Source organism: Podarcis muralis, chromosome 3 (genome assembly GCF_964188315.1).
Source record: "Podarcis muralis chromosome 3, rPodMur119.hap1.1, whole genome shotgun sequence".
Taxonomy (NCBI): Eukaryota; Metazoa; Chordata; class Lepidosauria; order Squamata; family Lacertidae; genus Podarcis; species Podarcis muralis.
The window spans coordinates 1,755,316-1,782,037 of record NC_135657.1 but is presented as its reverse complement, the minus strand read 5'-3'; the positions used below and the strand labels follow the sequence as shown (position 1 = coordinate 1,782,037).

General features: G+C 49.9%; 1 protein-coding gene across 2 annotated transcripts; it reads right to left on the bottom strand.

The window, feature by feature from the left end:
• Positions 1–899: 899 nt before the first annotated feature.
• On the bottom strand, positions 900–26,722 carry CCDC25 (coiled-coil domain containing 25). 2 transcript variants are annotated; one of them, XM_028725287.2, is made up of 9 exons: positions 26,567–26,722; positions 22,219–22,269; positions 19,126–19,165; positions 12,055–12,106; positions 11,133–11,208; positions 9,537–9,640; positions 5,178–5,380; positions 3,100–3,145; positions 900–2,636 (listed from the first exon to the last, which is right to left on the bottom strand). In XM_028725287.2, the coding sequence occupies exons 1-9, from the start codon at positions 26,589–26,591 to the stop codon at positions 2,607–2,609; spliced, it is 627 nt and encodes a 208-aa protein (XP_028581120.1). In that variant the 5' UTR covers positions 26,592–26,722; the 3' UTR covers positions 900–2,606. The 2 variants fall into 2 exon arrangements, with proteins under 2 accessions (XP_028581120.1, XP_077782837.1); XM_077926711.1 differs by lacking the exons at positions 12,055–12,106; positions 26,567–26,722.

Here is a 26,722-nt window from a genome sequence, read left to right as displayed (position 1 = left end):
CTTTATATGACATATAAAGCGAAACCATCATTTTCAAGACAACCATTGCACAACAGCCTGGCAAATCCGGAACAATACTCTTGTGATCTGATAAAAGTTGAAAGTTTTTACTTAGGCTTTGTGACTTTAACCCATGTGCAACCGGACTCATTTTCTGCGCCTATTTTATTGTTGTGTTTTTCATCCTTTAACGTTCATCTGTTGCTGTAATTGTTCTCCCTGTTTCATATACATAATAACATGAAATACAGTGGTACCTCGGGTTACAGACGCTTCAGGTTACAGACTCTGCTAACCCAGAAATAATACCTTGGGTTAAGAACTTTGCTTCAGGATGAGAACAGAAATCGTGTGGCGGCAGCAGGAGGCCCCATAAGCTAAAGTGGTGCTTCAGCTTAAGAACAGTTTCAGGTTAAGAATGGACCTCCAGAACGAATTAAGTTCTTAACCCGAGGTACCACTGTAATTGAAAACTTTACCCCGCCAAAGAGATTAGACAAATTCAGGGAGAAGAGGGCTATCGATGGCTCTTAGCCACAACAGACGTGCTCTGCCAGCACACGAAGAGGCAGTGGTGCTTCTGGCTAGAAGCCACAGGACAGGAGGGGGTTTTCGGGGTCAGATCCTGCTTTGGGGTTTCCCACAGGCATCTTGTTGGTCACTGTGCGAACAGGATGCTGGGCTCCCTTAGGCCTGACCCAGCAGGCTCTGTTCTTATGAATGTTATGCTCACTTTCTGTTTCTTGGAACTCAGGGATCTGTTACCTTTAAGCTAGGAATGCGAACGCATCAGTATTAAAACTGCCGCCTGCACCTATATCTGCACTATAAATTACACAACGGATTTTAGCATGCACACTGCCTTTTCCTTGCAATAAACCAATCACTCGTCCATTAGCTCTTGGTGCGCAAGTTTTTTTTTATTAGGCATCAGGGTTGCAGCAACAGGCACACATTCGGGCAATGTGCGTTAACTCTGCGCCAAAGATCCCATTTCTCACAGAAGGGAATGCTGAGCCTCTCATGCGGACTGCACACATGTGAAGGTTCAGACAGACACACTTAACATCCTCTAGAGCCGTTCTTGAGGTCAGGCAGAGCGCTGATCTGTAGACACGATGGAGGTAGTAGGGGAAGCCCTAGGACAGACTCTCCCCAACCTGACACCCACCCCAAACAAAATTCCAGCTAGTGGGGCTGTGTGACTACAGCCATAATCCAAAATATCAAGAGGGCATCGTGTTGGGGAAGGCTGTCCTGGGCTGAGATTGGTGCTTCTTCCTCTAAGGTCCCTGATGGGGCAGCAGGAGCACGTGGTTGATCCTGACCCCATGGCAACGTGAAAGGCATTTTCTGGGAGCTTGGAGTCAGGTCTTGTGGTAGGAACTTCGAGCCTCTGGAGGGGACGAGGGCAGTCCTGACGCTGTTGGAGGAACTGGGAACTAAACCCCCACAATCTGAGCCCCCCCAGTCTGGTCTTAAAAAGCAGCTGCTTCTCCGCTTTGGAAAACTTCAGAGAGGAACTGTGATGCCCCCGCTTGAGCATCTTGCATCTTGCAACCTTCCCCACTGAGGCGAACCAAACAGCTGTGAGCCCTGCTAGTCGGAGGGACACCCTCTGCAACCCCCAAGCTTTGCGAACGAGACGCCGAGGACGAGAAGTGAAGGGGAGAAAAAGCCAAAACGCGGGTGGGGGCGGGGAAAAGACACAGAGAGACAGACAGATTGCCTAACTGCAGAAAGAAAGCATACTGAGAATCACGTTGCCAGCCTTTAAAAAAGAGTGAAAAAGGAGCAGTTAAAGTTTGCTATGGAGGGATCAGTCAAAGGAGAGCTTCTCCTGAGCTGCTGCCACTAGGGCAACAGGCAGAAGAGAAGCAAGCAAACAAGGAGTCCCTCACAAGGCAGGTGCTGGTAGCCGAGGGTGGAGAGGTCCAATTCTGCCGCCAGAGCCCTGGGATGATCCCACAGCTGGCCTTGCTCAGGGCACCAGTGGGCTGCACAGAGATCACACGGAGGTCCAGTTTTACTTGAACAGGGGCAGTGAGCTTTGTGGGGCCCTGGAATGGAAGTCCCATCCCATCCCCCTGGTTACATGACTGCTCAAATGAGCGATGCTCTTGAGATCCAGGCAAGCATTTTACAGCACGGGTGACGCAGCTGTGCGGAGCAGATTCCTACAGAGTTTAAAGAGAGAACCAGACTCTTGACACAGGTGCACTCGACCAAAGGGAGGAAGGGACCACAAACCCATCACTTAAGGAAAAAATACCCTAAACCCAAACACTGTGAAATGAAGATTCAGGTCACAGACTCCGATTCTAAGGTCACGGTCTGCTCCCCAGGAGGCTTCGGGCATGAAAAGCCACAGCCGCCAGCACCTCCCCAAGTTCCCCTGGAAAGGTGCACGCCTCCTCGCGGCTCTGGAACTGGAAGGTGGCAGCCACAGAGCGTCTGTCCAGGAAGGAGAGCCGCCCACCTCCTCCCGGACGCCGGCCAGAATGATGAAACGGGCACAGAGACTCCCAAGTTCGCTTGCTTATTTTTGGCACCGACAGCGAAGAGCTCAGGTCCGTCTTCATCGTCCAAGAGGAGGGTGCCTTGGTTTACATGAAGTCATCTGAGTCGTTGCCGTCCTGCGGGAGGGGAGGACAGAGAAAGGGCTTTCTAGAGGATGTTTTAAGGGTGGGCGGGCGGGCGGGCGAGCTATGCAGGGATTGGGCAACTCTCAGGCTGGATCCCAGAATTAATTCTCCCTCACTGGGTCCGCATCTACCTGATCATCACCGAAAGATGAATGCCATCGAAAGCCTTCCCCCCTCCTGCATGAGCTTGTCTAATCCGCTTTCGGAGTCATCCAAATTGGTGGCCATCACTGCCTCCTGTGGGAGGGAGTTCCGCAGGTAAACAATGTGAAGCAGCTGGGGAGAGGCAGCTTCATCACAGGATTAAGTCTTTACTGCCTCCTCATTCTAGTCACATAACTCTAACCCTTACAGGCAAATGAGTTTGGAGTTCACTTTCTGGCTGGGAAGCCTCTTCTGCCTCCTGCTGCTCACTAGGGCAACAGGCTCCTCGCGAGAAGCACCCTGGACGTACCTGGTTGGAGGACATGTTCTCCGCTTTCATTAAGGAAGAGTAACTCCTGCAAAAGGAAAGGAAACAGTGCATTCAGACATTGCTCAGCTAGAGATAACCTGGCTGGCAAAAAAGGACGGAGATCCCTTTGGCCCTCTAATGCAGGGGTGGGGAACAGAAATCCTGTGGCTAGCCGGGATGGCTCTGCTCCGCTTCCAAAGTGCTTGGAGGCAGCGATGCTTCCAGTTCTGGGCACCACAGTTCAAGAAGGACACTGACAAACTGGAACGTGTCCAGAGGAGGGCAACCAAAATGGTCAAAGGCCTGGAAACGATGCCTTATGAGGAACGGCTAAGGGAGCTAGGCATGTTTAGCCTGGAGAAGAGGAGGTTAAGGGGTGATATGATAGCCATGTTCAAATATATAAAAGGATGTCATATAGAGGAGGGAGAAAGGTTGTTTTCTGCTGCTCCAGAGAAGCGGACACGGAGCAATGGATCCAAACTACAAGAAAGAAGATTCCACCTAAACATTAGGAAGAACTTCCTGACAGTAAGAGCTGTTTGACAGTGGAATTTGCTGCCAAGGAGTGTGGTGGAGCCTCCGTCTTTGGAGGTCTTTAAGCAGAGGCTTGACAACCATATGTCAGGAGTGCTCTGATGGTGTTTCCTGCTTGGCAGGGGGTTGGACTCGATGGCCCTTGTGGTCTCTTCCAACTCTATGATTCTATGATTATGAGTGCCAGTCGCTGGCAGCCACAGGAGCTGAAAAGGCGCTTGGCTTGGGTCCTGCTTGCAGGCTTCCCTTGGGGGAATCTGGTCGGCCATTGGGAGAACAGGATGCTGGGCCACTGGCCTGATCCACCAGGCTCCTTATGTTCTTATGAGCCACCTGCCTATCTCCTGAAATCAGGTAACCCTGATTTCAAAAGGAAAGAAGCAGAGGGGCACTCACAGATCTATCCCTTCTTCCTCTCAAGCTACGTAGCCCACAAACAAGGATCCCATACGAAAGCAGGTGACGCCCGAGGGGCTCACTTTAAGCATCAGTCAACGGACTGGCGCTTACAGCAAGGATGACTTGCCGAGGAACAACCACGTTTTCAAGGCTCCCGGTTTCTCCTTTGCAGACACCTTTTTACTTGCCCCACACATGACAGCGCCTATGCTGTGGGCACGGTTTGGGGGGAAACGGGGCCAAATTATTATCCCTCCTGGGCCTAATCTGGCCCACAGGCTGCAGCATCCCCACTGTTGCTCTAATAGTTCCTTCAAGAGCTTGCAAGATCAGAAAAGCTGGAAGCCAAAAGAATTCCATTTCCCACAACTGACGGTCAGCCCAGATCAGCACCCCATGAGGCTCAAAGGGCTGCTGCAACCAACTTTTTAATAATAATAATAATAATAATAATAATAATTTTTTATTTATATCCCGCCCTCCCTAGCCAAAGCCGGGATCAGAGCTTCTCACATAGAGAACCACGCACCTTTGGTCATCTCTGGATCTTGGCCAAAGGCAAACCCAGGCAACCCAAACACCAGTTCCCTGACAAAGCCACGGAAGAGGAGCCCAGGAGGCAGTGAACTGCAACCAAAGCCTAGCAGGGAGGCAGGGTTCATGGGCAAACACCGGCCTGCTTGAACCACACCCTAGTGGGGCGCCCGCATGCTCATGCCGCTGGCCAGCACCAACAAGGAAGGGGTGGCAAGAGACACACTGGCCAAGGAACCAACCACTGTCACAGGGGTGGGGTTGTGCCCCCCCCCCAAAAAAAACCCTGCCAGAAAGTTGCTTGCCTACGTCTGCGGCAAGGCCAAGAGGCATCGCTCCCGCTGCTCGGAGAGCCTCTTGCGCAACACATTGCTGGCCCGTAGAGTCAGGTCCTAAATCGTGGCATAATATCACGGTTATTTAAAAGTTATGTGTGAATTCACCTAGAAAGGGAAGACAAATCTGTGCCCAGCCCTGGGCTGTGTTGCTCAGGTAAGCAGGCCGGCTGCCTTGGTTTTCTGCTTTTTTTTCCTACACCCACCCACACCCCCGTTCAACTGGGACGGGCCCAACTCGACTTCCCAAAAGGAGGTCATTGCCTCGCTCACCTGAGCTCTTCCATCTCTTTCTTCTTCTTCACCTCCTCCTTCTCTTTCCGCTTCATCTCCTGGATCTGGGCTTTCTTCTCGTTTCTCTCCTCCCGGTCGCGGGATTCCTTCTCGGCAGCCAGGTCCGGGAACCGCTCCACTTTGGTCTTCTCCAGCCGGTTCAGGATCTCGTTCACCCTCTTCTCCACCGTGACAATCTTCACCTGGGGACAGAAAAGAACGGTGATCAGCATTCGCGAGACCTGCACCCACCTTGCACCCACCTTCCCAAAATTGCTGGAGGCCAAAGCTGCGATTCCTGCACTGCAGTGGGTTGGAAACCATCACAGTTGGGGGCACCCTGGACAGCACGAACGGCAACTGAGTTACAGTCAAGCTGGAAGGCACTGCATCCCCGACAAACCTCATCTTTCCCACCCCCACGAAGTCAACACAAGGAAGAAAAGCCCAGGGCCCTGCTCTCCTGCGCATCTGTAAGGAGGGAATGAGGCCAGATACTGCTGTGGCTCCTGCCAGGACCAAGCGGAAGGTTGCCATTGTCACCCTTCCACTTCTAAATATTCAGAACTGAGGTTGTTTTGAACAGCTGTCAGACACTACTCTGCCCTTCCATCATGTCGCTAGTTCAAAACATGAAGTCAGCAACTTCCTGCCTTCATTTGGTTAAAAATACATTTTTTAAAAAATTAATCCCATGCTACAGGGCCTCTGGTATCTGATTCGATGTCATTGATGTCATTGGAAAGGTTTCTTTTTTCCAGGCTCAAGAGATTACATCACTCGCCCAGAGTAGGACAGGAAGTCTGCGCAACGGCCAAAGCACACCCCCAGGAGGCCAGGCTGGCTGGCTCACCGCATCCATCGCCTCTTGGAGGCCATTGCCACCTCCCACCCCCCCTTGCTATCCCTCAATCCTGGCCACATCGCCAGGGCTTCAAGCCCGAGTGACCCTGTGGGGAAGCCTCACACACTGGAGAGAAGAGGGATGAAACGCATCAACAAGCCACAGGCCCATGTAAGTGCTGAAGTCAAAAAAGGCACCCCTGAAATGTTCAGCTGCCTGGAATAGCTCAGGACCTGGAAAGAGGAGGAGAACAAAACGGGGTTTATCATTCCCAATTATATTCCCAATTATAATTCCCACTGACTGTGTTTTACAGGTTCGCCTCCGGCCGGCGGCTTTCCGTTCAATTCCAGGCTGAACTTTTCACACACAAAAAGTGGGGAGGGAGGTGATGTGCTTTTAGGCCCTGGGTTTGCAAGGACAATGCTGAACATGGGAGGAGCATGAACTTTGCAAGGGGCCTTGTAAACAAGTCAAGGCATTGGCCCATTTGGCCCAGCCTTGGAGCTCTGGACAGAGTCTCTTCCCAGCGGGCTTTGAAGGAGGAGTAGACAAATTCATGGAGGAGACGGCTATCAGTGGTTGCTAGCCATGACGGCTATGCTTTGCCTCCACAGTTCGAGGCTGCTGGAAATCTCAGCCGGGAAGAGTTGCTCTTGTGCTTGAATCCTGCTTGCAGGCTTCCCAATGGGGGCATCTGAGAACAGGATGCTGGACTAGATGGGCCACCAGGCTCTTCTTATGTTCCCAACCTCATTTTCTAAGGTATTTTTTATTTTTTTATTTTTTTTGGGGGGGGGGTGGACCAAAAGAGTCTTGAGGCATCTTAAGGCCCAACACACAAGCACATTCCAGGGTGATGACAAGAAGCATGCAAAGCACCCAGCCCAATCCCTGCCGACATCTCCAAGAGCCCTGCACGCCTCCTCTGAAAATGAACAGGTGATGGGAAGCAGTGGAGACTCAGCCCCTCCCAACTAAAGGTGAGGCAGGCCCAGCAAACATGGATCTTGACCTCACCTATGCACATCTCTGTAAAGGTAAAGGTAAAGGGACCCCTGATCATTAGGTCCAGTCGTGGCCAACTCTGGGGTTACGGCGCTCATCTCGGTTTATTGGCCGAGGGAGCTGGCATACAGCTTCCGGGTCATGTGGCTAGCATGACTAAGCCGGTTCTGGAGAACCAGAGCAGCGCACGGAAACGCCGTTTACCTTCCCGCCGGAGCAATCCCTATTTATCTACTTGCACTTTGACGTGCTTTCGAACTGCTAGGTTGGCAGGAGAAGGGACCGAGCAACAGGAGCTCACCCCATTGCAGGGATTTGAACCGCTGACCTTCTGATCGGCAAGTCCTAGGCTCTGGGGTTTAACCCACATGCATCTCTGACTCAGCTTAAAAAGAGCTTCAGCACACTTTCCTAACAGAAAGGCTGCAACCAAAACAAAGCACATAAATCATAGAATCATAGAGTTGGAATAGACCACAAGGGCCATCGAGTCCAACCCCCTGCCAAGCAGGAATCACCATCAGAGCACTCCTGACATATGGTTGTCAAGCCTCTGCTTAAAGACCTCCAAAGACGGAGACTCCACCACACTCCTTGGCAGCAAATTCCACTGTCGAACAGCTCTTACTGTCAGGAAGTTCTTCCGAATGTTTAGGTGGAATCTTCTTTCTTGTAGTTTGGATCCATTGCTCCGTGTCCGCTTCTCTGGAGCAGCAGAAAACAACCTTTCTCCCTCCTCTATATGACATCCTTTTATATATTTGAACATGGCTATCATATCACCCCTTAACCTCCTCTTCTCCAGGCTAAACATGCCCAGCTCCCTTAGCCGTTCCTCATAAGGCATCGTTTCCAGGCCTTTGACCAATGAAGTGAGCCTACAGCACTTTGAATTGATCTGAACGTAGGAAGCAGCAGAAGGTGCCACCAGGTCAGAATAATAAGAGTGTTAAACAAGTTAAGAACCTAATAAGAGCCTGCTGGATCAGGCCAAGGGCCCATCTTGTCCAGCTTCCTGTTCTCACAGTGGCCAACCAGATGCCCATTACGGGAAACATGCAAGCAAGAGCCCTCTCCCACTCCTGCAGTGTCCAGCAACGGGCATTTGGAAGCACTGCTGCCTCAAATTGGGGAGGCAGAGCCTAGCCATTCTGGCTAGTAGCCATCAGTAGCCCTCTCCCCCTCCAAGATTTTGTCTAATCCTCTTTTAAAGCCATCTAGGTTGGTTGTTGTTGTTTAGTCATGTCCGCCTCTTGGTGACCCCCTGGACCGGAGCACGCCAGGCCCTCCTGTCTTCCACTGCCTCCCGCAGTTTGGTCAAACTCATGCTGGTAGCTTCAAGAACACTGTCCAGCCATCTCGTCCTCTGTCGTCCCCTTCTCCTTGTGCCCTCAATCTTTCCCTTTTCTAGGTTGGTAGCTTTAAATTAACTGTGGATATTATTAACATTATTAATTAATAATAAGTGTGGATGTTGTTAACATAATAGATAATTTAAGGATCTTTACAATTTTATAATATGCAGAGAATAACATAGCTTGAAAAAACAGAGAGAGGAGCTGAGGGAAGTCTGGGGGGGAGGGAGGGTTATTTGGGGAGGGGAAGGGTGAAAAATGGGGGGGAATGAAGATGATATGTTTTTGGTAATTTGTTATGTTGAAATGTTTAATAAATTTTTTTAAAAAAAATAAAGTTCAGTTGTGTTTGCAATAAACTACAATCTTCGTTGTTAACTTGGGGGAAAAAATAACTGTGGATAGAGGCAGGCATTTTTGAATTATGGTGTTGGATGAGACTCTTGAGTCTCATGGACTGCAAGAATATCAAACCTCTCCATTCTGAAGGAAATCAGCCCTGAGTGCTCACTGGAAGGACAGATCCTGAAGCTGAGGCTCCAAGACTTTGGCCACCTCATGAGAAGAGAAGACTCCCTGGAAAAGACCCTGATGTTGGGAAAGATGGAGGGCACAAGGAGAAGGGGACGACAGAGGACAAGATGGTGGGACAGTGTTCTCAAAGCTACCAGCATGAGTTTGACCAAACTGCGGGAGGCAGTGGAAGACAGGAGGGCCTGGCGTGCTCTGGTCCAGGGGGTCACGAAGATGCGGACACGACTAAACAACAACAGAGGCAGGCAGGCACGCACGCGCGCGCGCACACACACACACACGAGAGTGATATACAGCCACTGTCCACTTCTTAATCTTTGTGGCTTCTCACATGAAATCATAAACGGTTGCTGCATAACACACAGCTTGGCAGCCGAACGCAGTTCCCCCCTGCAAACCAGCCCCCACCAGCAATCCACGCACCGCACAGACTGTAACCTCAGTGGGAGAGGAGCCAAAGGGTGCTGCGATGCCTGAAGAATGGCAGCAGGAACTCCCACGCACTCCTTCCTCACTTTACCCATGCGGCAAACCTCCCGCTGTTTCCCTGGTGGGCCAGTGGCTCTGGAGCCAGGAGGTGGGCATCTGAGAAGATGGGAGCGGGGGCAAGACACTTACGTCCTTCTGGTTGTGAAACCCGATCTGCCCCACGTCCATTTCTGCCGTCTTCTTTAAGTTGGCCCAGGAAGTGTACACAATGTTGACATTATTCGTTTTGCAGCCTGGAAGAACAAAGGGGGCCGTTCTGTTCACCAAGCTGATTCTTCTCTCCCGCACACCCACGTTCAACCCTATTTCCTAACAACTCGGTAAGCCAGCATGGTGTATGGTGGTTAGTGTTGGACTAGGTCCTGGGAGAGATCAGGGTTCGAATCTCCACTTGGCCATGAGGCTCGCTGGGTGACCTTGGGGGGCCAGTCCCTGCCTCTCATCAGCCTAACCTACTTTACAGGGTTGTTCTGGGGATTAAATTGAGGAAAGGGGGAGAGCCATGTGCACCACCCCGAGGAAGAAAATGGTGGGATAGAAATGTAATGAATATAAACGAATACAGTGGTACCTCGCAAGACAAAATTAATTCGTTCCGCGAGATTTTTCTTCTTGCGAGTTTTTTGTCTTGCGAAGCACAGTTTCCCATAGGAATGCATTGAAAATCAATCAATGCGTTCCTATGGAAACCGCCTTCAGACCAGGTCTGGGGACAGTCTGTCCCCCGACCTCTTCTGAAGGCTGGGGGGGGGGGGGGACAAAGGCTTTTCTTCCCACCGCCAGCCTTCAGAAGGCTGTTCTGAAGGCTGGCGGTGGGAAGAAAAGCCCTTCTCCCCACCTCCCGCCCCGCAAGCTCCGGGGACAGAAAGGCTTTGCTGCCAACCGCCAGCATTTTAAAAGCCCCCGGGACAGCGGAGACTTCTCCGCTGTCCCGGGGCGATTTTAAAATGCTGGCGGGCGGCAGCGAAGCCTCCGCTGTCCCGGGGCGATTTTAAAATGCTGGCGGGCGGCAGCGAAGCCTCCGCTGTCCCGGGGCGATTTTAAAATGCTGGCAGGCGGCAGCGAAGGCTTCGCTGCTGCCCGCCAGCATTTTAAGATCGCCCCGGGACAGCGGAGAAGTCTCCGCTGTCCCGGGAAGGCAGGCGAGGGGGAGCAAAGACTTTTGCCCCCCGTCGGCCTTCAGAAGAGGTCCAGGACCTCTTCTGAAGGCCGGCGGTGGGCGAAAGTCTTTGCTCCCGACCGCCAGCATTTTAAAAGAGGTCCCCGGAGATTTCCCTATGGGCTTTCTTCTTGCGAAGCAAGCCCATAGGGAAATTCGTCTGGCGAAGCACCTCGAAAAACGGAAAACTCTTTCTTCTTGCGAGTTTTCCGTCTTGCGAGGCATTCGTCTTGCGAGGTACCACTGTAATGAGTAAGAGTCCTTTAGGTTGGCAACAATGCAATGTCAGCAGCTGTACCCCAAGAGACTGGGCACCTCTACAGAAATGATATCCATCAGAGAGATGGTTGTTGACTGGGCTGGGAAAGGAGGGAAGGGAGGACGTCTTAAGCAGCTCCTGCGATGCCTGCCCCTTGCGAGGCGACGGGTGGGAGAAGCCACGCCATCAGGGCAGTGTCAGCTGGCTCCAGCTGCCCCCAAAGGCCTCATTCTCCACCCATGATTCCTCTCTGAATCCTTGCTGGTTTCTCCAGGCCAGGGCATGCTCCAGAACAGCAACGCCTTACCTTGAATGCTGTTGGCTTTCACCAGGTGGGCGCAGTCTATCAAAACCTCCTTTGGGATGTCCTCCATCGTCTGCCCCTGAAAGGAAGCAAGGTAGGAAGTGAGCAGCTCGTGCGGAGGAACAGGCAAAAGGCATGCTGGGAAGGAAGCGGATTCTGCAGGCAGAGCCGGGGGTCCCTGCGACTGAACTGCCAGCGCAGGGCCATTGCAATTAGTCTGTTACCGCAAAGATAACCACCAAATTAGTCGGAGTAGACCCATCGAAATCCAGAGATTCCAACGGCTCTGCTCTCAGTAGAACTTAGTCGAACGCAACCCGAATAGTTTTGCAGCACTATAAAGACTAAGAAAATCACGGAATAAAACTGTGCAGAGTAGATGCATCTGACACAGTCTGCAAAATCATACACCACAATCAGTGGGTTTACTGTATTTTTCTATGTACAAGACTATATTTCCCCCCCAAAATTTTTAAGTTTAAAATTGGGGGTCGTCTTATACACGGAATGTTGCAATTAATTATTTCTTAATTTTGGGCTTCAAAAATAGGGGTCGTCTTATACATGGGAGTGTCTTATACATGGAAAAATACGGTAGCTTTCAGAGGCTACGAGATGTTGAAGAAAGCCAGTCACAGGGGCTTGTTCTTTTATGCAGAATATTTTATAGGCTTTATAATAAAATGGCCTTGATCAACTCCAACAAAACCTGCAGTGTGTTACAAGCATATATCAGAGGACCTCTTTTAAACATGATAGTTTTCAGCAGCTGTTACATTACCTTGGGGGAGGCTGAGAGGCCCTGAGAGGAGGGGGTGATGGCTGCAGCCCCCAAAGTGGACAAGTGGCCCTCCCTCCTTCCCTCCCCACCACTTGGCTGAGTAAGAACCACCACAGAGGGCAAGAAGCAGAGAAGGCTGTTTACCTTGTGCAGCCGGAGGTAGACATGGGCAGAGGAGAGCTTGTCCACATGGAACCTGCACACAATACAGCACAGATTTGAGTGAGGAGATGATTCAACCCCAAAGAAATGTTGCCCTGCGTACCGCTGCAAGAGGCTGGCTGCCACCTGGCCATCAGCATCTTAAAGCATGCATACTTGATAGCGGGGGAAGGAATTTTTATGGCTTATCACGCTCACATCTCTGCAAAAGTATGCAATGGCCTGAAGAGGAAATTGAAAGGCTGAAGGAAACAGCTGCTGAAACAGCGCCAATTCCCTCTGAGCCGAGTGCTCCCTCTAGCGATCCCAAGGCCAGCAATGCGAGATGAATGAGACTAGGCCGCCTTCACACTGCGCAAAGTAAAACCATGGAACTTGCTCACACATCACGGAGGAAGAGAGGGCTCTCGATGGCTCTGCCCTGCCTCTGCAGTCAGATCTGCAACGCTTCTGAATACCAACTGGTGGAAACCACAGGAGGGGAGAGGGCTCTTGTGATCGAATCCCGCTTAGGGATTTCTGAATGGGGCATCCGATCGGCCACTGTGATAACAGGGTGCTTGACTAGATGGGCTACTGGCCTGATCCAGCAAGCCCTGCTTAGGTTCTTATGTGGAGCTTTAGAAGCGGGTGAGGAACCTGAAGATATCGTCCGACTCCCAAGTCCGACCAGCCCTGGCCAGGATGGCCGACAGGAACATGGGAAGCTGCCTTATAGAGTCAGGCCATTGGTCTACCCAGCTCAGTACTGTCTAAAATTGACTGGCAGCAGCTCTCCGGGGTTTCAGGAAGGGGACCTTCCCAGCCCTACCTTGGAGATGCCGCTAGGCAGGGGTCTGCAACCTTTAAGACAAAAAGAGCCACTTGGACCCGTTTCTGAAGAAAAAACAACAACTGGGAGCCGCAAAACCATTGCGACATTTAAAACAAATATATCTCCGGAGCCGCGATCTGACAGCGGGCGGGAAGGTGACGTCGGGACGGTGCGTGACTAATGCACGCACCGCCCCCATGCGACGTCACAGCCAGTACAGCGCCCGCCACAGTGGGGAGTGTCGGGGCGCACAATGCGCCTCCTCCCCTCGCTAGTATCCGCCCCGGAGCCGCGGCAAAGTTGTAAAAGAGCCACATGCGGCTCCGGAGCCGCGGGTTGCAGACCCCTGCGCTAGGGGCTGAAACAGGGACCTTCTCCAGCATTGTCCATAGGGTGCAGTGTTGCCCTGCTTTACAAATAATAATAATAATAATAATAATAATAATAATAATAATAATAATAATTTATACCCCGCCCATCTGGCTGGGTTTCCCCAGCCACTCTGGGCAGCTTCCAACAGAACACTAAAATACAATAACCTATTAAACATTAAAAGCTTCCCTAAACAGGGCTGCCTACAGATGCCATCTAAAAGTTTGGTAGTTATTTTTCTCTTTGACATCTGGTGGAAGGGCCTTCCACAGGGTGGGCGCCACTACCAAGAAGGCCCTCTGCCTGGTTCCCTGTAACTTGGCTTCTCACAGCGAGGGAACCGCCAGAAGGCCCTTGGAGCTGGACCTCAGTGTCCAGGCAGAACGATGGAGGTGGAGAGGTTTACAAAAACCTCTATAGCCATTTCCCCCTCCAAGGAATAGAGCCAGTCTATGACTCATCCCAGTCTGAAGCTTGCATTTACGCTACCTTCCAATGGCTAAGAATTTTCAACAAACCTGGGTAGTCTGCCTTGTTGCCCAACGAGACCTGGAGGGGAAGAATTGATTGCTTGGGCCCTAAAAATGTTCCAGACACATCAGACACCTTCAGTCACACCCTGTCACAAGAGATGAGAGCCCTGCGGGATTTGACATCTTTCTGCAGGGCCTGCATGACGGAGTTGTTCCGCCAGGCCTTTGGCCACGGCTCAGCCTGACTCCCCTTCTCTTTTTGTATAAGAACTAGTATGAACCAGTATTCTCCCAGGCCCATATAAGAACAGCGTAAACACTTGGGCCTGAAGAACATTTACTGTTCCCAACCCTAATCCTGCAGAAAGCCATCTAATTCGATTTTAATTTGATCCTGACTTGTTTTTAGGAGGTAATTTAATTATTGTTTGATTTTATACCAATGTTATATATTTGATGTTAGCCGCCCTGAGCCCAGGCTCGGCCGGGGAGGGCGGGATACAAACAAAAGGTTTTTTTAATCACTGTATTTTTCGCTCTATAAGACGCACCAGACCATAAGACGCACCTAGTTTTTGGAAGAGGAAAACAAGAAAAAAAATATTCTTAATCCGAGAAGCCAGGAAAGCCAGCGAGATCGCAGCGCAGCAATCCCACTGGCTGTCCTGGCTTATGGGAAAGCCGCGCGCAGCTGCTCCCAGGCAAGGGGAGCCTTCATCCCCTGCCCGGGAGAGGCTGCGTGAGGCTAAGGCTCCCCCAAGAGCCGCGCTCCCTTTAAAGAGTGTGCAGAGTGTGTGTGTGCGCGCGCGGCTCTTTAAAGGGTGCGCAGCTCCTGCGGGCTTTTCTACGAGGTGGGGGAATTCCCCCACCTCCCGCAAAAGCCAGCAAGAGCCATGCGCTCTTTAAAGGGTGCGCAGCTCCTGCGGGCTTTTCTACGAGGTGGGAGAAAGACAGCCCGTCAGTGACGGGCTGCCCTTCTCCCTCCTCGGGGAAAAGCCCGCAAGAGCCGCACAGAGCGTGTGTGCGGCTTTTCCCACCTGCCTCCCGCCTGCATTCGCTCCATAAGACGTACACACATTTACCCTTACTTTTTCGGAGGGGAAAAGTGAGTCTTATGGAGCGAAAAATGCGGTATTATTATTACGGAAGGATGAAGCTGAGTAGTCCACCCGTCTGACTGATCCACAAGCCCCTCTCCACTGTGGCTCAAAGAGGCAGCATCTACAAGAGGAAGGTCACGAGGGAACACGCAGCAGCTCCTAGTTTCTGTTTCATACTCTGCCCTCACCTGCTCTCTGGTCAACTACTGTCATTGCTTACATTATTCACTGTAGCCATTGCTTTAACTGCTCATTTCATTCTTCATATTTTAAATAAACCAAAATAAAAAGCACAGCAACCTTTTGGGGGTTAATGGTGGGGGGAGAGAGAGAGAGAGAGAGAGAGAGAGAGAATATAAAACGTTTTGTGGGTTTATGCTGCATTTGCTTGCTTAATATACAAAATGGCTTGTGTGAAATCTGTTGGTGGATCTACTGAAGTGGAAAAAGATTATCATGTTAACTCCTTTGGATCCTCTCTGCCTTTGGGTGCAACCTAGGCACCGCTTTCTGTGCCAAGGCAGAAGTGCTTTTGTCTGCCAGGAACCCGATCATTTAACATCCAGTCCTTTACAACAGTTCTTTGTGGCTTCTCACGAGATCATAAATTTACAACTTTTCTGTACTGCCTTTGTCAAAACTGATCCCAGGAGACCGTGGAGTTATATATTAGTTAAAGTCTAACAGAATAAAACACCAGCATTAGCAAATGTAATAAGAGACAGCAGATAAAAATTACAAAGCTAACAAGGGATTACAGAAATAAAATTGCCAAAAAGATAGCAAAGTAGACACGGAAAGGCCTGGAGCCAGCTTGACTCAGATTAAAGGGGAAATATAAGGAAGGAGACTCCAGTAGTACAAAACACTTGGCAGGACAACAAACATCGCAACTGGATGTTGGGAAATTATCACTGGAACCTTTTTGGGAAGGGGGGTGGGAACAGAACAAGATAATCTTGAATCATTGAATGCTGCTGCATTTCTATATATATATACATATACTAAGAACTCACACCTGTTTTGTGGGAAACTATCAAATCAAGGTTCTGGCCCCTGATATACTGGGGAAGGGGGAATGATAAGCTTTTCTTTGCATTTAGAGTAACATTTAAAAATAGGATCCCACCTCCAGTCTTGTACAATGCAGCGCAGGAAGGGCTCTAAAATGTGATTTTGCTGTCAGCTTTACTAAGGAGCGCGATTCATTTCACAGACTAATGACCATGACAAGTACAAAAGAAGAGGATCTGCTGGATCAGGCCAATGACCTCTCTAGTCCAGTCTCCTGTTCTCACAGTGGTTGACCAGATGCCCCAATGGTAAACCCGCAGGCGGGATCCGAACACAAGAGCACCATCACTCTCCCCTCCTGCGGATTCCAGCAACTGGTTTCTCAAGCGTTGCTGCCCCTGACTGTGGGGGCAGAGCAGAGCCCTCCTGGCTAATAGTCACCGATAGCCTTATGCAGGGGTCAGCAAACTTTTTCAGCAGGGGGCCGGTCCACTGTCCCTCAGACCTTGTGGGGGGCCGGACTATATTTTAAAGGGGGGAAAAGACGCAAGAGCACCACAAGCCCCGGTGGCTGCTTACCTGTGCCTTGCAAGCGGCAGGGACTAGCAGCGGCAGCGGGATGATGAGCGGCGCACGAAATGGCTCCAGAGAGGGGCTGCTTAAAATGGCAGCTGCTCAAGCGCTGCTGCTGCTCCTGGCACCAACAAAGCTCAGCCCCCTTCCTCCTCTAGGCAGGGCAGGGAGAAGCCAGGGGGAGGGAGGAGGCGCCTAAAATAGGGTTTTAGGGTTTCCCGCCTAAAATAACTGACGTGGACCTGAGTGAAAACTATCTACAGTATCCCCCTGCTGGCCCAGGGTGAGAACTTCAGTACATAACATCCCTCCCCACCGAGATAAGGCGTTAGTTACAATCGTAATGGTTTCCTTATATACAGCACTACACGTAATGGTTCAATTAGGCACAAAAGCATATCGGTTACATTTCCCATACTTAGACCAACAGTGATACATGTCCAACAACATAGTCCTTTAAATAAGTTGGGCGCTTGGAAACTCTGCCAGACCGCCGGGGACTGGTAGCCAAGTCCGGGGGGCCACACAATTCTTGCTGAGGCTGTGGTGTGACCCTAGGTGGCGTTGAAACCAAGTCCCCTGGATCCGCTGCTGTGGGTGGAACCTCCGCAAGTGGAGTTGGCGGAATGTCAGGCATGGCAGTGGTCTGAGTCTGTGGTAAGTCTGGCAGACCCTCTGAAGTGGCTTGGTTCGGCTCCACGCCGGCAGTTTACGAGAGAGGTGGAGCCTCACCATCTGTAAGTGTCTGTTCCGGAGCCACGAGCGCAGTTGGGGGCACCACGGTAGTGTCCAAGTCCCCAACCCTGCGCCTAAGCTGGTCTATGTGCCGGCGCCACAAGCGTCCATCTTCGAGTGCCACCTGGTACGAGCGAGGTCCAGTGACTCCCACTACTGTGGCTGGCACCCAAGGAATGTCCCCCACATAGTTCCGGGCAAAGACCTGGTTTCCTGGAACAAATGACCGTGGCGCGTTGGCACAGCCTGGGGGTTCGGCCACGGCAAAGTCCGGGTGCAGCCGGTCGAGCAGTGACCTGAGGCGGCGGCCCATAAGCAGTTCAGCAGGACTCCACCCTGTGGCCGCATGAGGGGTGATGTGTTGCAAGCCTGCTTACCTGTGCCTTGCAAGCCCCGGTGGTGAGTGACAGGGGCTGGCGGTGGCGGGACGAGGAGCGGTGCGCGAAAGGGCTCCGCAGAGGGGCTGCTTAAAATGCCGGCTGCTCAAGCGCTGCTGCTGGCACCAACAAAGCCCAACCCCCTTCCTCCTCTAGGCAGGGCAGGGAGAAGCCAGGAGGAGGGAGGGAGGAGGTGCCGCCGCTGTGTGAGGGAGAGAGAGGGAAAGAATGCGTGTGCCAGCAATCCACGCAGCGATTCCCGGACCATCCACGGGCCGGATCCAGAAGGCAATTGGGCCTGATCCAGCCCGCAGACTTTAGTTTGCCGACCCATGGCCTTATGCTCCATGAATGTGTCTAATCCTCTTTAAGCCATCCAAGTTGGTGGCCATCACTGCCTGATGCAGGAGCAATGTCCATAGTCCATCTCTGTGCTGCACAAAGAAGGACCTTATCTTTCCTGGAAGTTCCAACGTTCATTTTCATTTGATGTCAACCAGTTCTAACGTTATGAGAGAAAAAAATATCTCTATTTGGTTTCTCCACACTATGCACAATGTTTTTAAATTTTATGTCACCTCTTCCTTGCCTTTTCTCTAAACTAAGAAGTCCCAAACACTGTAACCTTTCCGCACGGGGGAGGCTGCGCTTTTCTGAACCTTTTCAAACTCTACGATAACTGTCACTGCCAAACTACAGTGGTGCCTCGCAAGACAAAAATAATCCGTTCCGCGAGTCTCTTCATCTAGCGGTTTTTTCGTCTTGCGAAGCAACCCTATTAGCGGTTTAGCAGATTAGCGCTATTAGCGGTTTAGCGGCTATTAAAGGCTTAGCGGCTTAGCGGCTAAAAGGCTATTAGCGGCTTAGCGGCTATTAAAGGCTTAGCGGCTTAGCGGCTAAAAGGCTATTAGCGGTTTAGCGGCTATTAAAGGCTTAGCGGCTTAGCGGCTAAAAGGCTATTAGCGGTTTAGCGGCTATTAAAGGCTTAGCGGCTTAGCGGCTAAAAGGCTATTAGCGGCTTAGCGGCTATTAAAGGCTTAGCGGCTTAGCGGCTTAGGAAAAGGGGGGGAGCGGAAAAAATCGCAAGACTCACAAGACGTTTCCGTCTTGCGAAGCAAGCCCATAGGGAAAATCGTCTTGCGAAGCAACTCAAAAACGGAAAACCCTTTCGTCTAGCGGGTTTTTCGTCTTGCGAGGCATTCGTCTTGCGGGGCACCACTGTACATTTGCCATCACCACCCATTTGCTCAGTTTAGAGGGGTCCTTTTGGAGTTCTTCTTAATCTGTTTTTGTTTTCGCCACCCTGAACAATTCAGCAAACTCAGCCACCTCACTGCTCACCCCTAAGTCTGGACCATTTAAGAACAAGTTTAAAAGCCAAGGTCCCAATACAGATCCTTGGGAGACGGCACTTTCTACATCCCTCCACTTGGAAAACTGTCCATTTATTCCCACTTTCTGCTTCTTGCTACTTAACCAGTTCCTTATCCACATCTTCTCTTATTTCATGTCTGCTAATCTTACTCAGAAGTCCTTGCTACCTTATTGAAACCTTGCACCACAGTGCATAAAGAGCGGCTCAGATCAGTACTTACCAAATATCTTCCGGCCAGCCATGTTTTATTAGGTCTTCATCTGCAAGAAAAAAGCCAAGCCAAGCAGTGAGCAGAAATAATTCCCTCTCAGTTCTCCCTGAGAGTCAGGTTACAACTGGACCTTTGGGACAGGGATTATCACTTGAGTCCACTGGGTCACAAACCAAACTGTGAAACAGGAAGATCTCTCTGGAAACAATGGAATTCAGTACTAAACTTTCAAGACAGGAACCATTATTTCAGTTTGAACCATGCTGCAAATTTTGAATGCTGAAGTTCCTAACTGGATCTGAGCAGATGTGTAGCACTGCTGAACGATTAATGCAACACTAGCAGTTCAAAAAGGTGATACAGACACACACATTTCCCTTGGTTGTCTCTGCAAAGGAAATGCTTTGTGCACACATTAAGTATCGTGAGACAATAGAGGTCTAACCTTTTAGAATTTGGCTTCATCTGGTTAGATGTGCTCAGGATTGTGCCGCTAAATGTTTCTTCAGTTTAAAAACACAAACAGATTTCAAGAGAGATATTGGGAGATTAGCTCAGAAATAATCTGGAAGTAGCTGTCTCATTTCAATAAAGGTGCTCAACAACCACCACTGTACAGCAAATATAAGTAAGTAGGGAAAGGCCCTGTGTAATTAATATTACTAAATATATTTATGTCTGTGAAAATGACCTCATATTTCGGTGCATAAATTTAAGTGACCCTTAACAAATAGGGACGGATGATTGCAGTGGTGCCCCGCAAGACGAACGCCTCGCAAGACGGAAAACCCGCTAGACGAAAGGGTTTTCCGTTTTGGAGGCGCTTCGCAAAACGAATTTCCCTATGGGGTTGCTTCGCAAGACGAAAAAATCTTGCGCGTCCCCGCGGGTTTTTTTCGCTCCCCCCCCCTTTTCCTAAGCCGCTAAGCCACCTATCAGCTGTTCCGCTGATAACCCGCTTAACAGCTGATCGCAAAAAGCCGCTAGACCGCTGTAGCACTAATCCGCTAAGCTGTCAATGGGCTTGCTTCGCAAGACAAAAAAACCGCTAGACGAAGAGAATCGCGGAACGGATTCTTTTCGTCTTGCGAGGCACCACTGTACTTAATCTTATGAAAGACTTATTAGATTAGCACAATTTGGGACAATTGCCTGGTAGAGAGGACATAAATTCAGAGGAGATTTCAAATGTTATTTTAAAGGGACCAAGCTCAAACAACAGAACAATTCTGGAAAACATTTTCCTTAGGATTAAAAATAATTTTGGTATCTGAAAAGTCATGGGTGACCATCACAGAGTAATTTTAACAGTTGCATGTGCAAAAATAATCAACCAGCTGATGTATTTCAAGGAACTTCTCATTAATTTCTTGAACTCCTACCAAAAAAAAAAAGTCTGTGACAATGTAAGTAGAAACAGTTTTCCCTTTCTTTGGAAAGTCAGGCAACTTTCGGGCTACAAACTAATCAGAAAAAAAGAATCTATGAGATGACTTTGCTTTTGAGAAAGCATTTCAAAGCTTTTGCGTCTTGACAAAAATTGGATACAGATACACACCATTTAGCTAAATGCCAGTTTATACATCAGAATTGCCTGACTGGCCTCCTTGGATTCCAATTTTAAGATAAAATCCCCCACCCAATCTCAGTGGGGCTGAGATCACAGATCAAGCACTTGCTCACAGTCCTATGTTAGGAAGTGAACTAAAAGCAAGAAAATGCCCTTATTAAAAAATGCTAATTTTCATCAGCATTTGGCTCAAATGAGGAACATTTTACGCAGAAACATAAATGTGTTTATGGCATCAGCCTTTTGCTGAAATGCAGTCTGAGGCACCCAAGAATTGACTCTATTAGTTCCATCCCCAATAGCGGGTCCAGAAGCCGGTTTCTGCACATGCTGTAGAGGGAAGTGAGGGGCAGATGGGGCTTGCCAACCTGGGAAGGTAGCCCATCTAGGAGAAGAAAAGCCCTTAATCCTAAACCTATCCTGCCTTGTGGGATATCTTCGGGAAGAGAAAAGGCTAAGGAGTAAACCAGGGGTCAGCAAACTTTTTCAGCAGGGGGCCGGTCCACTGTCACTCAGACCTTGTAGGGGGCCAGACTATATTTTGAAAGGAAAAAAAAATGAACGAATTCCTATGCCCCACGAATAACCCAGAGATGCATTTGAAATAAAAGGACACAGTCTACTCATGTAAAAACACACTGATTCCCAGACCGTCTGCGGGCCGATTTAGAAGGTAGTTGGGCCGGATCTGGCCCCTGGGCCTTAGTTTGCCTACCCATGGAGTAAACCCTATACAAATCGGGAGTGGAGTCCCTAAGACAGTTGGGGGGCACCTTGAATGCCTCCTTCCAGGAGCTTCTGCTGGTGCCAAACGTCCTGCTCTGCTTTCCTTTGAACCACATCAGTGAGACCAAGAGGGTCTGTGGTCTTCTCAATTGGGCAGTCCAGGCCTTCCATGCACACTGCCCAGGTTTGCACCCTAAGGAGGTCACTTCGGTGCTGCTAAGGCAGCAGTTTGACTTCATCTTTGGAGACACACTATTGTCTCTCGAGACAAACACCAACGATGTCTGCATGCTTATGCAACAAGATTTTGGGTTTCCCTCCCTTCCAGTGCTTGCAGAGCAGATTTTGGGGACACACAGGTGGCTGCAAGCCAGAGAAAACGTGGAACCAGGCAAATTCCCATCCACTGGCTCCTCTAGACGTTGTTGCGTTGTTAAGGGCAGACTTTTTTTTGGCATGTTTTTATATTAAATTAGTGTTAATGCAGTTGCCTTTCACTTCAGCGCCTCTAGAGGTACTTATGTTTCCCATGAATTTTACTACTGGACACTGTTTTGTATCAAGCTATCATAAAGTGTCAGGGATTTAATCCTAAAATGGTTTTTGTTTTCAAAAAGAATGCTGGGCAGGGGAATCCCCACTGATCAGGATAAAGGCTTGTTTTCTGCCATACCAAAGAGCCAATGAGTTTTGACTGAAGATGCACAACTTATCAGAAGGTCTGTTTTAAAATAAAAATGGGGTCAAACACAAAATACATAAAATCGATTCCATCTTGACAGGCATAGCCAGAGTGCTGTACTTACTTTCGTATTTATCTTTTCCCATGTAAATTGTGTAAGCAGCGCCAGGAACAACTGAGAGGAAGGAAAAGGGAAACAAAATGAGCCAGAGTTTCGAATCAAACTCCACACAGACATACAGTGTGTTCCCCTCCACAACATATTTGCATCCCACCCACAACACAAGCCGCTCTAGTTCCTGCTCTAGCTCAGAGGTTCAGAAGCTCTGTTCCAGGACAAGTTATCCCAGAAGTTCTTTCAAGTGGCCCAGATGTGAAAATGCCAAGAGGCGACCCCTCTTCAGTCTCACAGCTTTGGCAAGGATAAAAATAGAAGAAACCCCCAATAATTCTAACAACCAACTGCACAGGACTGTTGTGAGGATGAAATGGAAGAGTGGGGGATAACTAGGTATGCCACCCTTGATTTTTTGTCTTTGGGAGATTTTTTTTAAAAAGTCTTCAATGTTGTGGCCCCAAAGCTGCCAGAGGGGACTGTAGCTGAAGCTTTCAGAGAAGTGGATCAGGATTCTGATGTGCATATCAGCTCCAAAGACTTTGAATCGGCAATGAGCCATGGACAGGATATTTGTCAGCGCTTCCTCTGCCCCAAAGTATGTTTCCCAATGAAAGCAGCCAAAGGAAAAACCCCACAGCTAAGGTTGCCTGAAATCTATGAAACATTTCCCTTCAGAATCTTTTTTTTAAACGAATCAAGGCAGATATGATGCCATGGACAAGCTGCATTTTGAACCCTCCATGGGATGCATAGAGTCTTTAAACGTATATTCTGGTTCTCAGGATTGAGGATGAATCCTAACATGACAGAAGTACTGTTTTGTGGGGACAGGGGGCAGGCGGGTAAGGGGGACTCCCTGGTCCTGAATGGGGCAACTGTGCCCCTGAAGGACCAGGTGCGCAGCCTGGGAGTCATTCTGGACTCACAGCTGCCCATGGAGGGACAGGTCAAATCTGTGTCCAGGGCAGCTGTTTATCAGCTCCATCTGGTCTGCAGGATGAGACCCTCCCTGCCCGCGGACTGTCTCGCCAGAGTGGTACATGCCCTGGTTATTTCCCTCTTGGATGACTGCAATGTGCAATACATGGGGCTACCTTTAAAGGTGACCCGAAAACTGCAGCTAATCCAGAATGCAGCTGCTAGACTGGTGACTGGCAGCGGCCACCAAGACCATATGACACCAGTCCTGAAAGACCTACATTGGCTCCCAGTACGTTTCCGAGCACAATTCAAAGTGTTGGTGCTGACCTTGAAAGCCCTAAATGGCCTCGGTCCAGTATACCCGAAGGAGCATCTCCACCCCAGACACTGGGGTCCAGCTCCGAGGGCCTTCTGGCGGTTCCCTCCCTGCGAGAAGTGAGGTTACAGGGAATCAGGTGGCGCCTGCCCTGTGGAATGCCCTCCCATCAGATGTCAAGGAAATAAGCAACTATCTGACTTTTAGAAGACATCTGAAGGCAGCCCTCTTTAGGGAAGCTTTTAATGTTTGATGAATTATTGTATTTTAATATTTTAATGGAAGCCGCCCAGAGTGGCTGGGGTATAAATAATAAATTATTCGAAACAAAATACAGTGGTACCTCAGGTTAAGTACTTAATTCGTTCCAGAGGTCCGTTCTTAACCTGAAACTGTTCTTAACCTGAAGCACCACTTTAGCTAATGGGGCCTCCCGCTGCCACCGTGCCGCCGAAGCCCAATTTCTGTTCTGATCCTGAAACAAAGTTCTTAACCTGTAGCACTATTGCTGGGTTAGTGGAGTCTGTAACCTGAAGCATCTGTAACCCGAGGCACCACTGTAAAATAAAATAATAAATAAATTCCTTCCAGTATCACCTTAGAGACCAACTAAGTTAGTTATTGGTATGAGCTTTCATGTGCATGCACACTTCTTCAGATACCAATAATAGATAATTATTATTATTACAGTGGCTCCTCTGGTTGCGAAAGAGATCCGTTCCAGAGACCTGTTTGCAACATGAAAAGAGTGCAACTTGCAACGGCGCATCTGCACACACGCGGGTTGCAATTTGCTGCTTCTGAGCATGCACGTGACGTCGTTTTGCGCATCTGCACATGCGCGAGTGGCGAAACCCGGAAGTAACCCTTTCCGGTACTTCCCGGTCGCCGTGGGACGTAACCTGAAAGAACGTAACATGAAGCGGACATAACATGAGGTATGACTGTATTATTACAGTGGTACCTCAGGTTAAGTACTTAATTCGTTCCGGAGGTCTGTACTTAACCTGAAACTGTTCTTAACCTGAAGCACCACTTTACTTATGGGGCCTCCCGCTGCTGCCGCGCCACCGGAGCACAATTTCTGTTCTCATCCTGAAGCAAAGTTCTTAACCCGAGGTACTATTTCTGGGTTAGCAGAGTCTGTAATCCGAAGCGTCTGTAACCCGAGGTACCACTGTATTATCATTCTCTCCCCCGCCCCCCAGTATACTGCTTTTTGCATTTTGAAAAATAAGAAATAAAGAAATTGGAGTGTGTGTGTGTGTGTGTGTGTGTGTAGAACTATGTGCGGGACCCTTGAGCTCCCCTGAGGGAAAGGGAGAGATGCAGATGCGATGAAGCAACAGCAGCAACAGCCCCGAACTACCCCGCGGGGTTGTTGTGAGGATGAAATGGTGTGCTTCTTGGGGGGGTCCCCCCTCCTTGCTCGCCCCCCCTTCAGCTCCTCTGAGGAAAAGTGGGGGATGCCAATGAAATAATAATGATAATAAATAGATAAAGGTAAAGGTACCCCTGCCCATATGGGCCAGTCGTGTCCGACTCTAGGGTTGCGTGCCCACCTCGCTCAAGAGGCCGGGAGCCGGCGCCGTCCGAAGGCACTTCCGGGTCACGTGGCCCGCGTGATGAAGCTGCAGCTGGTGAGCCAGCACCAGCACAGCACACGGAAACGCCGTTTACCTTCCCGCTATAAAGCGGTCCCTATTTATCTACTTGCACCCGGAGATGCTTTCGAACTGCTAGGTGGGCAGGAGCTGGGACCGAACGACGGGAGCTCGCCCCGCCGCGGGGATTCGAACCTCCGACCATGCGATCAGCAAGTCCTAGGCACTGAGGTTTTACCCATAGCGCCACCCACGTCCCTAATAAATAGATAAAGGGGGAAGAAACCGAGGCGAGGACCACCGCCCCCCAAAAAAACAAGAGTTTCCTCCAGCACCAGAATTCAAAAGCATCCATTCTTCGGCAATCAGCCTTCTTTATGGTCCAGCTCTCACTTCCATACATCACTACTGGGAAAACTATAGCTTTAACTATACGGACCTTTGTTGGCAAGGTGATGTCTCTGCTTTTTAAGATGCTGTCTAAGTTTGTCATTGCTTTTCTCCCAAGAAGCAGGCGTCTTTTAATTTCGTGGCTGCTGTCACCATCTGCAGTGATCATGGAGCCCAAGAAAGTAAAATCTCTCACTGCCTCCATTTCTTAGCCTTCTAGTTGTTGTTGCTGTTGTTGTTATCATCATTCTCCCCCACCCCCAGTATACTGCTTTTTTGTATTTTGAAAAATAAGAAATAAAGAAATTGGTGTGTGTATGTGTGTGTGTGTGTGTGTAGAACTATGTGCGGAAACCCTGAGCTCCCCTGAGGGCAACCAAAATGGTCAAAGGCCTGGAAACGAGGCCTTATGAGGAACGGCTAAGGGAGCTGGGCATGTTTAGCCTGGAGAAGAGGAGGTTAAGGGGTGATATGATAGACATGTTCAAATATATAAAAGGATGTCATATAGAGGAGGGAGAAAGGTTGTTTTCTGCTGCTCCAGAGAAGCGGACACGGAGCAATGGATTCAAACTACAAGAAAGAAGATTCCACCTAAACATTAGGAAGAACTTCCTGACAGTAAGAGCTGTTCGACAGTAGAATTTGCTGCCAAGGAGTGTGGTGGAGTCTCCTTCTTTGGAGGTCTTTAAGCAGAGGCTTGACAACCATATGTCAGGAGTGCTCTGATGGTGTTTCCTGCTTGGCAGGGGGGTTGGACTTGATGGCCCTTGTGGTCTCTTCCAACTCTATGATTCTATGAGGGAAAGGGAGAGATGCAGATGCGATGAAGCAACAGCAGCAACAGCCCCGAACTACCTCGCGGGGTTGTTGTGAGGATGAAACGGTGTGCTTCTTGGGGGGGTCCCCCCTCCTTGCTCGCCCCCCCCTTCAGCTCCTCTGAGGAAAAGCGGGGGATGCCAATGAAATAAAAATAATGATAATAAATAGATACAGGGCGAATAACCGAGGCGAGGACCCCCCCCCACCCCGAAAAAAACCAAGGCCCTACGGAGAGCGGGAGGGGCGCGGTGGGCGTGGCCGGCGCCTCCCCCCTCAACCCAACCCCCCCCCCGCCGCCTACCGTTGGACGTGAAGTAGAACACCATGGCAACGGGCCGCCGGACGGGTCTCCTTCGCGTCCGCACCGGCGGGAAGGAAGCCAGAGGCGCTTCCGAGCGGCGCAAGAACAGCGTCCAGCGACTTCCGGCGGCGACGGTGACGTCTTCCCGGAAGTGAC

What these genes read in the sequence shown, in the direction of transcription:
- CCDC25 (XM_028725287.2), bottom strand. Translation starts at nt 26,591, where the DNA reads ATGGTGTTCTACTTCACGTCCAACG. An exon ending in GTTCTACTTCACGTCCAACG is followed by an intron (nt 22,270 to 26,566) that starts GTAGGCGGCGGG and finishes CCTTCCTCTCAG; the next exon opens with TTGTTCCTGGCGCTGCTTAC. An exon ending in GAAAGCCAACAGCATTCAAG is followed by an intron (nt 9,641 to 11,132) that starts GTAAGGCGTTGC and finishes TTGTTCTTCCAG; the next exon opens with GCTGCAAAACGAATAATGTC.